The sequence below is a fragment of the Scyliorhinus torazame genome, chromosome 18, assembly GCF_047496885.1.
Source record: "Scyliorhinus torazame isolate Kashiwa2021f chromosome 18, sScyTor2.1, whole genome shotgun sequence".
Taxonomy (NCBI): domain Eukaryota; kingdom Metazoa; phylum Chordata; class Chondrichthyes; order Carcharhiniformes; family Scyliorhinidae; genus Scyliorhinus; species Scyliorhinus torazame.
The window spans coordinates 39,333,956-39,351,659 of NC_092724.1; the positions used below are offsets into that span (position 1 = coordinate 39,333,956).

The 17,704-nt window shown below is 48.2% G+C and overlaps 1 protein-coding gene across 1 annotated transcript in view; it reads right to left on the reverse strand.

The window, feature by feature from the left end:
- LOC140395143 (dedicator of cytokinesis protein 7-like) overlaps positions 1 to 17,704 on the reverse strand; it is a 353,436-nt gene that overhangs the window by 148,796 nt on the left and 186,936 nt on the right. The window contains exons 23-25 of the mRNA XM_072482618.1: positions 10,575 to 10,706; positions 9,412 to 9,525; positions 1,849 to 1,995 (exon numbers count right to left, since the gene is read on the reverse strand). Coding sequence (XP_072338719.1) covers positions 1,849 to 1,995; positions 9,412 to 9,525; positions 10,575 to 10,706 — 393 coding nt within the window. The remainder of the gene's footprint in view (positions 1 to 1,848; positions 1,996 to 9,411; positions 9,526 to 10,574; positions 10,707 to 17,704) is intronic.

Below are 17,704 nucleotides of genomic sequence, written 5' to 3' on the forward strand. Positions count from 1 at the left end.
GACCCTTCACTCATGAAATGTCTCTTCACTTCTCAACACATCTTGATCACGCCAAGCACAATTTCTTGCTACTACAAATTCTGTTTAAGGCAGAAGAAAATGCTGAGCCACGACAAAGGCCTTCTTGCACAATGGCGCCATCCATAGCTTCATCAGTCTTTCCTGACACTGCCGGTGTGGGGGAATACTTATGTGGGGGATAATACACCAGGGAAGCCTGCTGATGATATTTAAGTGTATGGTGGGAACCCTATTACATCATTGGCAAGGACAATTGAGCAGAGAATTCCCACCGGTGTGAAAACGATTTTGGGACGGCCCCCACGATTCTTTGCCCCAGCATGCCGGAAACGGGGTGCAAAATTCCCCCCAGTGGGGTAAAGGTGTAAGAACGGCACAGCCAGCTCCATGAATACTGATGATCCAGGACATAACTAAAGTACCAATAAAATCCAATACAAATAGCCAAAGAAATATATGACAGTGGAGAGGGAGGATCATTGGAAGGAACTGGGCAGAATATGTTGGTATGAAGGCAGGATGGAGGTTATACTGGGATTGAGAGGTATCAGCTTATACTGGGGTCAGAGAGGGTGCAGCTTATACTGGGGTCAGAGAGGGTGCAGCTTATACTGGGGTCAGAGAGGGTGCAGCTTATACTGGGGTCAGAGAGGGTGCAGCTTATACTGGGGTCAGAGAGGGTGCAGCTTATATTGGGGTCAGAGAGGGTGCAGCTTATATTGGGGTCAGAGAGGGTGCAGCTTATACTGGGGTCAGAGAGGGTGCAGGTTTTACTGGGGTCAGAGAGGGTGCAGCTTATACTGGGGTCAGAAAGGGTGCAGCTTATCCTGTGGTCAGAGAGGGTGCAGCTTATACTGAGGTCAGAGAGTGTGCAGGTTATACTGGAGTCAGAGAGGGTGCAACTTATACTGGGGTCAGAGAGGGTGCAGGTTATACTGGGGTCAGAGAGCATGCAGCTTATTCTGGGGACAGAGAGGATGCAGGTTATACTGGGGTCAGAGAGGGTGCAGCTTATACTGGGGTCAGAGAGGGTGCAGCTTATACTGGGGTCAGAAAGGGTGCAGCTTATCCTGGGGTCAGAGAGGGTACAGCTTATACTGGGGTCAGAGAGTGTGCAGCTTATATTGGGGTCAGAGAGGCTGCAACTTATACTGAGGTCAGAGAGTGTGCAGGTTATACTGGGGTCAGAGAGGGTGCAACTTATACTGGGGTCAGAGGGGGTGCAGCTTATACTGGAGTCAGAGAGGGTGCAGCTTATACTGGGGTCAGAGAGGGTGCAGCTTATACTGGGGTCAGAGAGTGTGCAGGTTTTACTGGGGTCAGAGAGGGTGCAGGTTATACTGGGGTCAGAGAGGGTGCAGCTTATACTGGGGTCAGAGAGGGTGCAGCTTATACTGGGGTCAGAGAGGGTGCAGATTATACTGGGGTCAGAGAGGGTGCAGGTTATACTGGGGTCAGAGAGGGTGCAGGTTATACTGGGGTCAGAGAGGGTGCAGGTTTTACTGGGGTCAGAGAGGATGCAGCTTATACTGGGGTCAGAGAGGGTGCAGTTTATACTGAGGTCAGAGAAGGTCCAGCTTATACTGGGGTCAGAGAGGGTGCAGCTTATACTGGGGGTCAGAGAGGGTGCAGCTTGTACGTGGTCAGAGACTATGCATCTTATACTGGGTTCAGAGAGGGTGCAGCTTATACTGGGGTCAGAGAAGGTGCAGCTTATACTGGTGTCAGAGAGGGTGCAGTTTGTAATGAGATTCAGGTACAGAGGGCCACAGGGGTTTCCTCCTATTTTATTTTATTCACAGGGATTTCCTGTCGTTGAAGCTTTACCTTTACGTGCTCGTTGCCTTCTTGCGTCTCGAAGCTTGATGCAAGTGGGAGGTTCAGAGTCACAAAGTGCTCATGGCTGCAGACCACCCTCAAGAAGTCAATGCGTCTGTCATGGAGATGAGGTTGGGCCACAGCATTGTCTAAAAGCTAAGAACAAAGACGACAGTGGAGACCTGGAAGTTGGAAACGACTCCCCCCACAAATTCTGGGTAAGCAGGGATCATGCACTCTGTAACAGTGTAACCTTGAGGCATAAGCCCACCTGACCCCAGGGATATAATAATAACAATAATCATAATCTTTATTAGTGTCACACTGCAAGAAGTTACTGTGAAAATCCCCTAGTTGTCACACTCCAGCACCTGTTTGGGTACACAGAGGGAGAATTCAGAATGTCCAATTCATCTAACAGCACGTCTTTCGGGACTTGGAGGAAACCGGGGCACCCGGGGGAAACCCACGCAGACACGGGGAGAACGTGCAGACTCCGCACAGACAGTGATCCAAGCCGGGAATCGAACCCAGGTCACTGGCGCTGTGAAGCGACAGTGCTAACCACTGCGCTATCGTGCCGCCAATAAATACCTCCCTACATGTAATTTATTGAAGGTGAAATCGAACTGGGAATATTCTCGCGACAGTCACGGCGCCGAGGTCCCAGGTTCAATTTTGGGTCACTATCCGGGTGGAGTTTGCACATTCTCCCCATGTCTGCGTGTGTTTCGTTCCCACAACCCAAAGATGTGCAGGGTACATGGATAGGCCATGCTAAATTGCCCCTTAATTGAAAAAAATTAATTGGGTATTCTAAATTTATTTTAAAATAGATTTTGAAAAGTTTTTAGTCTCCTCAAAACCTTCTTGTGGATAATTAGCGAAGAGCAACATATGCTGGTCTTTTTGACACACATGCAGACACACTGCACACACCCACAAACATGCCTCAACTTTTCAAAAATAAATTTAGAGTACCCAATTCATTTTTTTTCCAATTAAGGGGCAATTTAGCGTGGCCAATCCACCTACTCTGCACATCTTTGTGTTGTGGGGGTGAACCCACATAGACACGGGGAGAATGTGCAAACTCCACACAGACAGCGACCCGGGTCCTGAGCGCCGTGAGGCAGCAGTGATAGCCACTGCGCCACCGCGCTGCACAGCGGCACGGTAGCAGAGTGGTTAGGTAGCACAGTGGTTAGGTAGCACAGTGGTTAGGTAGCACAGAAGTTAGCACTGTCACTTCACAGCGCCAGGGTCCCAGGTTCGATTCCCGGCTTGGGTCACTGTCTGTGCAGCCTGCATGTTCTCCTCGTGTCTGTGTGGGTTTCCTCCGGATGCTCTGGGTTCTTCCCACAAGTCCCAAAAGACGTGCTTGTTAGGTGAATTGGGCAATCTGAATTCTCCCTCTGTGTACCTGAACTGGCGCCGGAATGTGGCGACCAGGGGCTATTCACAGTTACTTCATTGCAGTGTTAATGTAAGCCTGCTTGTGACAATAAAGATTATTATTATTATCATAAAACATATGTTGGTCTTGATAGCAATGCTCGTACCAATGGATAAATAAAAACAAAAGCAGAAGGAAGAATTCAGGAACAGTTCGGCAGTCAAATAAGACAGAAACAGTGGCAGATTCCGTTCATTTTTCTCCGACAAAATATTGCCCAAAATTTTGAATTTTGTTACGTAATTCCACAATGTTTAATGATCCACTGTTGACCACAGAGACCACAGCTGTGGAAACTGGGACACAACCACAAACTACACATGCAGTGGTGTCGACCCTCCACTCCGGAGCTAACTGGCTCCACATCATAGCAGGACAGGAGTCAGCACTGAGGCAGGCGGGTGGTGGGGGTGGTGGGGGTGGGGGGGAGGGGGGGGGGGGGGGTGGAGCGTCCCTTGATTTTTAATCCAGTCACCCTGGTCTGAATTCCATTATTCCTGAGGCACGTTTGGACATACAGTGAAACCAAGTTCTCAGCTAGCGTTCCTCCCAGTTCACCCAGGTACAGTTTAGGCATATAGAACATAGAACATAGAACAATACAGCGCAGTACAGGCCCTTCGGCCCACGATGTTGCACCGAAACAAAAGCCATCTAACCTACACTATGCCATTATCATCCATATGTTTATCCAATAAACTTTTAAATGCCCTCAATGTTGGCGAGTTCACTACTGTAGCAGGTAGGGCATTCCACGGCCTCACTACTCTTTGCGTAAAGAACCTACCTCTGACCTCTGTCCTATATCTATTACCCCTCAGTTTAAAGTTATGTCCCCTCGTGCCAGCCATATCCATCCGCGGGAGAAGGCTCTCACTGTCCACCCTATCCAACCCCCTGATCATTTTGTATGCCTCTATTAAGTCTCCTCTTAACCTTCGTCTCTCCAACGAAAACAACCTCAAGTCCGTCAGCCTTTCCTCATAAGATTTTCCCTCCATACCAGGCAACATCCTGGTAAATCTCCTCTGCACCCGCTCCAAAGCCTCCACGTCCTTCCTATAATGCGGTGACCAGAACTGTACGCAATACTCCAAATGCGGCCGGACCAGAGTTCTGTACAGCTGCAACATGACCTCCCGACTCCGGAACTCAATCCCTCTACCAATAAAGGCCAACACTCCATAGGCCTTCTTCACAACCCTATCAACCTGGGTGGCAACTTTCAGGGATCTATGTACATGGACACCTAGATCCCTCTGCTCAGCCACACTTTCAAGAACTTTACCATTAGCCAAATATTCCGCATTCCTGTTATTCCTTCCAAAGTGAATCACCTCACACTTCTCTACATTAAACTCCATTTGCCACCTCTCAGCCCAGCTCTGCAGCTTATCTATATCCCTCTGTAACCTGCTACATCCTTCCACACTATCGACAACACCACCGACTTTAGTATCATCTGCAAATTTACTCACCCACCCTTCTGTGCCTTCCTCTAGGTCATTGATAAAAATGACAAACAGCAACGGCCCCAGAACAGATCCTTGTGGTACTCCACTTGTGACTGTACTCCATTCTGAACATTTCCCATCAACCACCACCCTCTGTCTTCTTTCAGCTAGCCAATTTCTGATCCACATCTCTAAATCACCCTTAATCCCCAGCCTCCGTATTTTTTGCAATAGCCTACCGTGGGGAACCTTATCAAACGCTTTGCTGAAATCCATATACACCACATCAACTGCTCTACCCTCGTCTACCTGTTCAGTCACCTTCTCAAAGAACTCAATAAGGTTTGTGAGGCATGACCTACCCTTCACAAAGCCATGCTGACTATCCCTGATCATATCATTCCTATCTAGATGATTATAAATCTTGTCCCTTATAATCCCCTCCAAGACTTTACCCACTACAGACGTGAGGCTCACCGGTCTATAGTTGCCGGGGTTGTCTCTGCTCCCCTTTTTGAACAAAGGGACCACATTTGCTGTCCTCCAGTCCTCTGGCACTATTCCTGTAGCCAATGATGACATAAAAATCAAAGCCAAAGGTCCAGCAATCTCTTCCCTGGCCTCCCATAGAATCCTAGGATAAATCCCATCAGGTCCCGGGGACTTATCTATTTTCAGCCTGTCCAGAATTGCCAACACCTCTTCCCTACGTACCTCAATGCCATCTATTCTATTAGCCTGGGGCTCAGCATTCTCCTCCACAACATTATCTTTTTCCTGAGTGAATACTGACGAAAAATATTCATTTAGTATCTCGCCTATCTCTTCAGACTCCACGCACAATTTCCCATCCCTGTCCTTGACTGGTCCTACTCTTTCCCTAGTCATTCGCTTATTCCTGACATACCTATAGAAAGCTTTTGGGTTTTCCTTGATCCTTCCTGCCAAATACTTCTCATGTCCCCTCCTTGCTCGTCTTAGCTCTCTCTTTAGATCCTTCCTCGCTACCTTGTAACTATCCATCGCCCCAACCGAAACTTCACACTTCATCTTCACATAGGCCTCCTTCTTCCTCTTAACAAGAGATTCCACTTCCCTGGTAAACCACGGTTCCCTCGCTCGACGCCTTCCTCCCTGTCTGACCGGTACATACTTATCAAGAACACGCAGTAGCTGATCCTTGAACAAGCCCCACTTATCCAGTGTGCCCAACACTTGCAGCCTACTTCTCCACCTTATCCCCCCCAAGTCACGTCTAATGGCATCATAATTGCCCTTCCCCCAGCTATAACTCTTGCCCTGCGGTGTATACTTATCCCTTTCCATCATTAACGTAAACGTCACCGAATTGTGGTCACTGTCCCCAAAGTGCTCTCCTACCTCCAAATCCAACACCTGGCCTGGTTCATTACCCAAAACCAAATCCAACGTGGCCTCGCCTCTTGTTGGCCTGTCAACATATTGTTTCAGGAAACCCTCCTGCACACACTGTACAAAAAACGACCCATCTATTGTACTCGAGCTATATCTTTTCCAGTCAATATTTGGAAAGTTAAAGTCTCCCATAATAACTACCCTGTTACTTTCGCTCATATCCAGAATCATCTTCGCCATCCTTTCCTCTACATCCCTAGAACTATTAGGAGGCCTATAAAAAACTCCCAACAGGGTGACCTCTCCTTTCCTGTTTCTAACTTCAGCCAATACTACCTCGGAATAAGAGTCCCCATCTAGCATCCTCTCCGCCACCGTAATACTGCTCTTGACTAGCAGCGCCACACCTCCCCTCTTTCGCCTCCTTCTCTGAGCTTACTAAAACACCTAAACCCCGGAACCTGCAACATCCATTCCTGTCCCTGCTCTATCCATGTCTCCGAAATGGCCACAACATCGAAGTCCCAGGTACCAACCCACGCTGCCAGTTCCCCTACCTTGTTTCGTATACTCCTGGCATTGAAGTAGACACACTTCAAACCACCTACCTGAACGCTGGCCCCCTCCTGCGACGTCAAATCTGTGCTCCTGACCTCTATACTCTCATTCTCCCTTACCCTAAAACTACAATCCAGGTTCCCATGCCCCTGCTGCATTAGTTTAAACTCCCCCAAAGAGCACTAACAAATCTCCCCCCCAGGATATTTGTGCCCCTCAGGTTCAGATGTAGACCATCCTGTCTGTAGAGGTCCCACCTTCCCCAGAAAGAGCCCCAGTTATCCAAAAATCTGAAACCCTCCCGCCTGCACCATCCCTGTAGCCACGTGTTTAAATGCTCTCTCTCCCTATTCCTCATCTCACTATCACGTGGCACGGGCAACAACCCAGAGATAACAACTCTGTTTGTTCTAGTTCTGAGCTTCCATCCTAGCTCCCTGAAAGCCTGCCTGACATCCTTGTCCCCTTTCCTACCTATGTCGTTGGTGCCAATGTGGACCACGACTTGGGGCTGCTCCCCCTCCCCCCTAAGGACCCGGAAAACACGATCCGAGACATCACGTACCCTTGCACCTGGGAGGCAACATACCAAACGTGAGTCCCTCACGCTCCCACAAAATCCCCTATCTGTGCCCCTGACTATAGAGTCCCCAATTACTAATGCTCTGCTCCTCTCCCCCCTTCCCTTCTGAGCAACAGGGACAGACTCCGTGCCAGAGGCCCGTACCCCATGGCTTACCCCTGGTAAGTCCCCCCCCCCACAAGTATCCAAAGCGGTATACTTGTTTCTCAGGGGAACGACCGCAGGGGATCCCTGCACTGACTGTTTTTTCCCAGTCCCTCTTACAGTTACCCACCTATCTCCAATCTTTGGTGTAACTAATTCCCTGAAGCTGCTATCTATGACCCCTTCTGCCTCCCGAATGATCCGAAGTTCTTCCAACTCCAGCTCCAGTTCCCTAACTCGGTCTTGGAGGAGCTGGAGATGGCAGCACTTCCTGCAGGTAAAATCAGCAGGGACACTAACTGCATCCCTCACCTCAAACATCCTGCAGGAGGAACATTGTACTCCCTTCCCTGCCATTCCTCTAACTTTCTACCAAGATCTGGCTAACAACTAAATTAAATTTTTATAAAAAATAATAATAATATAATAAAAATATGGTACTTACCTCAGACCAATGGGTTTTATTATTAGGTTAGAGGAGGAGGGCGGGTGGGAGACACTACACGTGTAGTGTCTCGGGTTTCCTCTCCACCAGAATTTATTGGTGAGGGTCTTCCCAGACGTCCGCGGGTCGACTTCCTGATCCCGCCTAAAAAAACTAATTTAAAGAAAAGAGAAAAAGTCTCAGCTCCTGCTGAAACTGACTCACCACTCACCAGCTGCTCTCACGCCGCCGAAATCGACTGGCCTGCCCCTGCAAAGAGAAGTGCTTTTAAAGGTTGACTTACCTCCCAGCACCCTCCTTCCGCAATGCTCCCGCTGAAACTGACTAACCAGCTGCTCTCACGCCGCCAAAATCGACTGGCCTGCCCCTGCAAAGAGAAGTGCTTTTAAAGGTTGACTTACCTCCCAGCACCCTCCTTCCGCAATGCTCCCGCTGAAACTGACTAACCAGCTGCTCTCACGCCGCCGAAATCGACTGGCCTGCCCCTGCAAAGAGAAGTGCTTTTAAAGGTTGACTTACCTCCCAGCACCCTCCTTCCGCAATGCTCCCGCTGAAACTGACTAACCAGCTGCTCTCACGCCGCCGAAATCGACTGGCCTGCCCCTGCAAAGAGAAGTGCTTTTAAAGGTTGACTTACCTCCCAGCACCCTCCTTCCGCAATGCTCCCGCTGAAACTGACTAACCAGCTGCTCTCACGCCGCCGAAATCGACTGGCCTGCCCCTGCAAAGAGAAGTGCTTTTAAAGGTTGACTTACCTCCCAGCACCCTCCTTCCGCAATGCTCCCGCTGAAACTGACTAACCAGCTGCTCTCACGCCGCCGAAATCGACTGGCCTGCCCCTGCAAAGAGAAGTGCTTTTAAAGGTTGACTTACCTCCCAGCACCCTCCTTCCGCAATGCTCCCGCTGAAACTGACTAACCAGCTGCTGGTTATTTTACATCAGTACCTGTTTGTCAACGTTTCAAACTGATCAATATGCTAAAAAGTAAAAGGCAATTTACTTTTAACTCCAATCTTCATGATTGGTGGCCATTTTCTCAAGCTGGAGTGTTTCAGCCCAATTTGAAGTCACAACACTTGGGAATTAGTATTAACAGCAAGGATAGCTGGACCTAAACGTCTTTCAAACACTGGGAACTCGGAATTCTTGCTTCAGGGTATCGGCTGCCCGTTTGATTGGTAAGTGAGCGTGTGACAGATACTCTCAGGGTTGGCACTGGCTCATGTGGCCTGGCAGCATCTGTGTTGGTGTGAGGTTTTGTCATTCTGGGTGCAACCCTGTGAAGGGATCATTTATATCAGTTAACATTTGTGACTCAAACAGAAAGCTTACATTCTGTTTCTGGTTACAAATGTTGACCGATATAAATGATCGTTTCATAGGTTCAGTAAACATCAGCCATACGTCTCTTTTGCTCATAGCCAAACCGGCCTTAACCCTGGACCAGATCATATTGAGCCCTTCATTCCTGTGGTTCTGCTCATTCTGGAGATGCGCCTGATCACCAGCTCTATTAGAGGACGGTTTAAATGAAAAAACCCTGATCCGCATTGTTACCTCTTTGTGGTGGTGGCGAATCAAACGAAGGACGAAACCTCGGTCCGTGAGGGACAGCAGGTCATTCAGGAAGAACCCCAGGCTCAAGTTTGTCATTTCTGTGATATCAGCATCCTGAAAAGATACAAGGTCACAGCGAGTATCTTAAAACACACATCTCGATGTGTGATAACATTCTCGAGGGCAGTGATTAATCACCAATTCTGCCGCCAACCCAACGATCCTCATCCTTCACACACCCCATTGCAACAGTAACACTCCACAGCAAACACTACCCTCCTCTACGCTGGGACTCTTTTCTGTCAAGAGTGCAGTTTATACCTCAAACCCCAATAAATAAATCACAAACACAATATCCAGTAAATGCCAAATGCCATCACCTACAACCTGAGCTCAGACACAGCTGGAGGGGAGTAGTGGGGTTAAAACAAGCACATCGCACATAGATTTACAGCATTACAGGTAAAACAACGGGGGAGAAACAACCAAACCCCTGTAAAATGCCCATTTTACATCAGTACCTGTTTGTCAACGTTTCAAACTGATCAATATGCTAAAAGTGAACAATGTTTCAATACTTTGACAATGGCCAACTCTTCCACATTTAAATCTTTCACTCTCCTTATGTCCTCGCTTAGTAGGATGCTTGTAATGATCCACATTCAGAGGGCAGGATTTACGGGCTGTTCACACAGGCAGGAAATTTCAGTCCCACGCCGGCGCACTGGTTTCCCGCCGATGAGGGGTGCAGTCAAAACAGCGGGACAGGTAGATCCCGCTGGCGGGCCACCTCAGCTGCCGAAAAACACGCAGTGGGGTGGTGGGTAAATCCCACCCAGAGACTCCGTTAGTGAAAAATAAAAGGATTTATTAATAAGAATTGTTCAGCAGCCAAATGGTTGCACCTTGGTCCCGAAATGTCTCTCGATCCAAGGGAGGACTCCCTACTCCCCCTGGGGTGATTAGCCACTTGGACTCCCAGGCCCGGGGGGGGGGCGGGAGTTGCAGGGAGGAAGTGCAGGGAGGGACAGGGGATGAGGAGGTGGCTGGTTTCTCATTGAGATGAAAGCTGGACATGTGCACTGCCAGCCGGTTTGTGTCCCGTTGTAACCAACAGAGTATCCTGACAGTCTGATCTCAGCCTAGCGGCAAAACCCACCCACCTGATGTTTTATAAACTCTGTACTGATGTTGACCACCGTGAAGATGATGCCCAAGAAACTTTCGGAGAACCGGCGTTTGGGAGGTGAGTTCCAGAGGTCCATGTCAGAGAGGTACTGGCTCATACTTTTAATCTGAAAGTCAATAGAAAGGGAAGAGAGGCTGAGTTACCACTGGCAACGCAGTTAGTCTGAAATAAAACCACAAAATGGTCAAAATGCACGCACGGCTCCAGAAAGAAAAAGCATCTCAGATTTGAGGCCTTAACTCCACTTTCCTGTCTGCACACACCGCCCCCATAACCCTTGACCCCCATACCCAGCCTTCATCGCTCTCTAAGGAAGAGAATTCCACAGACTTAACATCCGTCAGCGGAGAAATTCCCCCACATCTCCAACTTAAAATCACAGACCAATTATTTTTAAACAACGCTTATTCTAGCTTCGCCCACAAGAGACACATCTCAGGCAGGCAGGGTATATCTCAGCATCTACTCTATCAAGGCCTGTCAGAACCTTACATGTTTTAATAAGACCACCTCTCATTCTTTTAAACTCCAATGGGTATAGACGCAAACTGCTCAACCTTTCCTCATGAACGAAGCTTTCTAGTGAACCTAGAAGGGAACCGATGCAGGAAGTCAAGAAGGTAGTAAAACAGGGACAGAAACAACAGGCAATAAGGGGGAAAGTGTAAGGCATAGAAGCCATAGCCAAAAATCAAAAAGGGCCACAGTACAAGGTACAGTGACTGAGGGGAGCTCAGTGAATAGGCCCAGTAATACTAAAAGGAATAAAATGGGAAGTAAAAACATAAATGGTAAGCGACGCGGCAGGTTGTTACATGAAGATATGGGTTCAACGACAAGGAAAATTAGGAGAAAAGTTAAGAGGAAATATAACTTAGGAGAGGTTACTGATCGAGGTGTTAAGATTCAAAACAGAGGTATAAAAGCCAACATGTACTTTACTTGAATGCTCGTAGTATTTGGAATAAGGTAAATGTGTTGATGGCGCAAATCATCGTGAATGACTATGATTTAGTGGCCATTACTGAAACATGGTTAAAGGATGGTCACGACTGGGAGTTGAATAATCGAGGGTATCAAACTATTCGGAAGGACAGAGTGGATGGTAAGGGAGGTGGTGTAGCACTGTTATTTAAGGATGACATCCGGGCAATAGTAAGGGATGGCATCTGTGCCATGGAGGATAAGGTTAAATCCATTTGGGTGGAAATCAGGAATGGTAAGGCGAAAAAGTCACTGATAGGAGTAGTCTATAGGCCACCAAATAGTAACATTATGGTGGGGCAGGGAATAAACAAAGAAATAACTGATGCATGTAGAAATGGTACAGCAGTTATCATGGGGGATTTTAATCTACATGTCGATTGGTTTAACCAGGTCGGTCAAGGCAGCCTTGAGGAGGAGTTTATAGAATGTATCCGCGATAGTTTCCTAGAACAGTATGTAATGGAACCTACGAGGGAACAAGCGGTCCTAGATCTGGTCCTGTGTAATGAGACAGGATTGATTAATGATCTCATAGTTAGCGATCCTCTCGGAAGGAGTGATCACAATATGGTGGAATTTAAAATACAGATGGAGGGTGAGAAGGTGAAATCAAACACTAGTGTTTTGTGCTTAAACAAAGGAGATTACAATGGGATGAGAGAAGAACTAGCTAAGGTAGACCTGGGAGCAAAGACTTCATGGTGAAACAGTTGAGGAACAGTGGAGAACCTTCCAAGCGATTTTTCACAGTGCTCAGCAAAGGTTTATACCAACAAAAAGGAAGGACGGTAGAAAGAGGGAAAATCGACCGTGGATATCTAAGGAAATAAGGGAGAGTATCAAATTGAAGGAAAAAACATATAAAGTGGAAAGATTAGTGGGAGACTAGAGGACTGGGCAATCTTTAGGGAGCAACAGAAAGCTACTAAAAAAGCTATAAAGAAGAGTAAGATAGATTATGAGAGTAAATGTGCTCAGAATATAAAACCAGATAGTAAAGGTTTCTACAAATATATAAAACAAAAAAGAGTGGCTAAGGTAAATATTAGTCCTTAAGAGGATGAGAAGGGAGATTTAATAATGGGAGATGAGGAAATGGCTGAGGAACTGAACAGGTTTTTTGGGTCGATCTTCACAGTGGAAGACAAATAATATGCCAGTGACTGATAGAAATGAGGCTATGGCAGGTGAGGACCTTGAGGTGATTGTTATCACTAAGGAGGTAGTGATGGGCAAGCTAATGGGGCTAAAGGTAGGCAAATCTCCTGGCCCTGATGGAATGCATCCCAGAGTGCTAAAAGAGATGGCTAGGGAAATTGCAAATGCACTAGTGAAAATTTACCAAAATTCACTAGACTCTGGGGTGATCCCGGCAGATTAGAAATTAGCAAACGTGACACCACTGTTTAAAAAAGGAGGAAGGCAGAAAGCGGGTAATTATAGGCCAGTGAGCTTAACTCCGGTAGTAGGGAAGATGCTGGAAACTATCAAGGAAGAAATAGCGAGGCATCTGGATGGAAATTGTGCCATTGGGCAGACGCAGCATGGGTTCATAAAGGGCAGGTCGAGCCTAACTAATTTAGTGGAATTTTTTGAGGACATTACCAGTGCGGTAGATAACGGGGAGCCAATGGATGTGATATATCTGGATTTCCAGAAAGCCTTTGACAAGGTGCCACACAAAAGGTTGCTGCATTAGATAAAGATGCATGGCATCAAGGGTAAAGTAGTAGCATGGATAGAGGATTGGTTAATTAATAGAAAGCAAAGAGTGGGGATTAATGGGTGTTTCTCTGGTTGGCAATCAGTAGCTAGTGGTGTCCCTCAGGGATCAGTGTTGGACCCACAATTGTTCACAATTTACATAGATGATTTGGAGTTGGGGACCAAGGGCAATGTGTCCAAGTTTGCAGATGACACTAAGATGAATGGTAAAGCAAAAAGTGCAGAGGATACTGGAAGTCTGCAGAGGGATTTGGATAGGTTAAGTGAATGGGCTAGGGTCTGGCAGATGGAATACAATGTTGACAAATGTGAGGTTATCCATTTTGGTAGGAACAACAGCAAAAGGGATTATTATTTCAATGATAAAATATTAAAACATGCTGCTGTGCAGAGAGACCTGGGTGTGCTAGGGCATGAGTCGCAAAAAGTTGGTTTACAGGTGAAACAGGTGATTAAGAAGGCAAATGGAATTTTGTCATTCATTGCTAGAGGGATGGAGTTTAAGACTAGGGAGGTTATGCTGCAATTGTATAAGGTGTTAGTGAAGCCACACCTGGAGTATTGGTCTCCTTACCTGAGAAAGGACGTACTGGCACTGGAGGGCGTGCAGAGGAGATTCACTAGGTTAATCCCAGAGCTGAAAGGGTTGGATTACGAGGAGTGGTTGAGTAGACTGGGACTGTACTCGTTGGAATTTAGAAGGATGAGGGGAGATCTTATGGAAACATATAAAATTATGAAGGGAATAGATAGGATAGATGCGGGCAGGTTGTTTCCACTGGCGGGTGAAAGCAGAACTAGGGGGCATAGCCTCAAAATAAGGGGAAGTAGATTTAAGACTGAGTTTAGGAGGAACTTCTTCACCCAAAGGGTTGTGAATCTATGGTATCCTTGCCCAGTGAAGCAGTTGAGGCTCCTTCATTTAATTATTTAAGATAAAGATAGTTTTTTGAAGAATAAAGGGATTAAGGGTTATGGTGTTCGGGCCGGAAAGTGGAGCTGAGTCCACAAAAGATCAGCCATGATCTCATTGAATGGCGGAGCAGGCTCGAGGGGCCAGATGGCCTACTCCTGCTCCTAGTTCTTATGTTCTTATGTTCTGGGAGCTGGTCCCAATTCAAAGATATGTCTTCTTAAATAAGGTGACCAACATTTTACTCGCTGTACCTGCACGCTAACATTTTGTGATTCACCATAACACATTATTCTCTTTTCCAACAGATGCATTGGTGGTCACCTTCCAGGATTCCATAGACACTGGAACAGTTCCTGCAGATTTGAGGATAGCTAATGTAACTTCCACTATTTAAAAAGAAAGGTAGAGAGAAAACACGGAATTATGGACCAGTAAGCCTGACGTCAGTAGTGGGGAAAGTCCTAGAATCCATTATCAAAGATTTTATAGCAGAGCACTTAGAAAATCGTGGCAGGATCGGACAGAGTCAGCATGGATTTATGCAAAAAAAAATAATGCTCGATAAATCTACTGGAATTCTTTGAGGATGTAACTAGTAGAATTGACGACGGGGAGCCAGTGGATGTGGTATAGTTGGACTTTCAGACGGCTTTTGACAATGTTCCGCATAAGAGATTAGTATGTAAAACTAAAGCGCATGGGATTAGGGATAGTGCATTGAGATGGATAGAAAACTGGTTGGCAGACAGGAAACAAAGAGTAGGAATGAATAGGTCTTTTTCAAATTGGCCGGCAGTGAATTGGTATGCAGGGATTTGTGCTAGGACCCCAGCTATTCACAATATATATTAATGATTTAGATGAGGGAGCAAAATGTAATATCTCCAAATTTGCAGATGACATCAAGTTGGATGGGAGGGTGAGCTGTGAGGAGGACGCGGAGATCCTTCAGTGTAATTTGGACAAGTTGAGTGAGTGGGAAAATGAATGGCAGATACAGTACAATTTGGAAAAATGCGAGGTTATCCACTTTGGTAGCAAACATGAGAAGGCAGACTATTGTCTAAATGGGCATAAATTAGGAAAGGGAAATGTGCAACAAGACCTGGGTGTCCTCGTACACCAGTTACTGAAGGTAAGCTTGCAGGTACGGCAGCCGGTAAATAAGACAATTGAGCATTGTTGACGGCGTCTCTGCCATTCTCGGAGGCCAGGTGCTCCACGAGTCCGGTAGTAGTGTCGGCCTGGAGGGTGTGAGGACAGCGGCAACAGCACCTGAGGCTTGAGGGGGCCTCCGTTTAGGCCCCGATCTGTGGGATTCACAGGTTCGCTCCGGGGGAACTGGATGAGGGGTTTCAGGATTGGCTGCGGGCGGGGATTGAGCGGTTTGGAGATTTGTTCTTGGAGGGCAGCTTCCCGAGTTTGGAAGGACAGGTGGAGGAGTACGAGTTGCCCAGCGGAAATGGGTTCAAATAATTACAGGTGCGGTACTACGTAAGAAAGCAGGTGCTGCCCTTTCCTGATCTGCCGCCCCTGGGTTGCAGGACAAGGTGCTGTCGAGAACGGGTTGGAGAGGGCAGGGTGTCAGAGATATAAAAGGAATTGATGGACTGGGAGGGCGCCCCGATCGGGGTAGTTAAGTGAAAGTGGGAGGAGGGGCTGGGGGGAGAGCTGGAGGCTGGGTTATGGGAGGAAGGTTTGAGGAGGGTGAATGGGTCCTCTTTGTGCGCTAGGTTGAGTCTCATTCAATTTAAGGTAGTCCATAGGGCGCATATGACAGTAGCCAGAATGAACAGGTTCTTTGAGGGTGTGGAGGATAGGTTTGGGTGGTGTGCGGGGGGTCCGCGAACCATGTTCACATGTTTTGGGCCTGTCCGAGGCTGGAGGGATTTTGGCGGGGGTTCGCTGGCGTGATGTCAGAGGTCCTGGGGGTGAAGGTGGTCCCGAGTCCAGAATTGGCAGTGTTTGGAGTGTCGGAAGACCCAGGAGTCCAGGGGGTGAGAGAGGCCGAAGTTCTGGCCTTTGCCTCTCTGGTAGCCCGGAGACGGATCCTGTTGGGGTGCAGGGATTCGGAGCCTCCGAAGCAGGGGGTATGGGTGAGCGACCTCGCAGATTTCCTTAGGCTGAAGAAAATTAAATTCACCTTAAGGGGGTCACTGGAAGGGTTCACCCGGAGATGGAAACTGTTGATTGACTTCTTCCAGGACAGTTAAGTCAGCAGGGGGGGGGGTTTAGGGTTAAAAAGAAAAAGTGGAGGCAGAGAGGGCGGGGGTATGGTAGGGAGGGCGGGGTGCAATTGTTGGCTATTTATTGAGTTATTCTGTGTTCTCCTTTTCGTGATCTGTCGGTTATATTTTTTATCTTGGTTATGGTTTTATTTGATGTTTATTTATAAATGTCGTAATAAACATATTTTTAAAAAAGAAGGCAATTGGTATGTTGGCATTCATAGCAAGAGGATTCGATTACAGGAGCAGGGATGTCTTACTACAATTAGACAGGGCCTTGGTGAAACCACACCTGGATAATTCTGTGCAGTTTTGGTCTCCTTATCTGAGGAAGGATGTTTTTGCTCTAGAGGGAGTGCAGCAAAAGTTTACCAGACTAATTCCTGGGCTGGCGGGACTGACGTATGGGGAGAGATTTAATCGGTTAGGATTACATTCGCTGGAGTTCAGAAGAACGAGGGGCATGTCATTGAAAACTATAAAACTTTAACAGGACTAGACAGGATAGATGAAGAAAGATGTTCCCGATGGTGGGGGCGTCCAGAACCAGGGGCGAAATTCGCCGGTATCGGCGCGATGTCCGCCGACCGGCGCCAAAAACAGCGCAATTCAGTCGGGCATCGCGCCGCCCCAAAGGTGCGGAATCCTCCGCATCTTGGGGGTCCGAGCCCTAACCTTGAGGGACTAGGCCCGCGCCGGACCGATTTCCGCCCCGCCAGCTGGCGGAAAAGGCCTTTGGTGTCCCGCCAGCTGGCGCGGAAATGACATTGCCGGGCGGTGCATGCGCGGGAGCGTTAGCGGCCGCTCACGGCATCCCCGCGCATGCGCTGTGGAGGGAGTCTCTTCCGCCTCCGCCATGGTGGTGACCGTGGCGAAGGTGGAAGGAAAAGAGTGCCCCCACGGCACAGGCCCGCCCGCCTGCGGATCGGTGGGCCCCGATCGTGGGCCAGGCCACCATGGGGGCACCCCCCTGGGCCAGATCGCCCCGCGCCCCTCCCTCCAGGACCCCGGAGCCCGCCCGCGCCGCCTTGTTCCGCCGGTAAGAGAGGTGGTTTAATCCAAGCCGGCGGGACAGGCATCCTAGCAGCGGGACTTCGGCCCATCTGGGCCGGAGAATCGCGGGGGGGGAGGGGCCGCCAACTGGCACAGCGCAATTCCTGCCCCCGCTGAATCTCCGGTGCAGGAGAATTCGGCAACCGGCGGGGGCGGTATTCACGCCAGCCCTAGGCGATTCTCCGACCCGGTGGG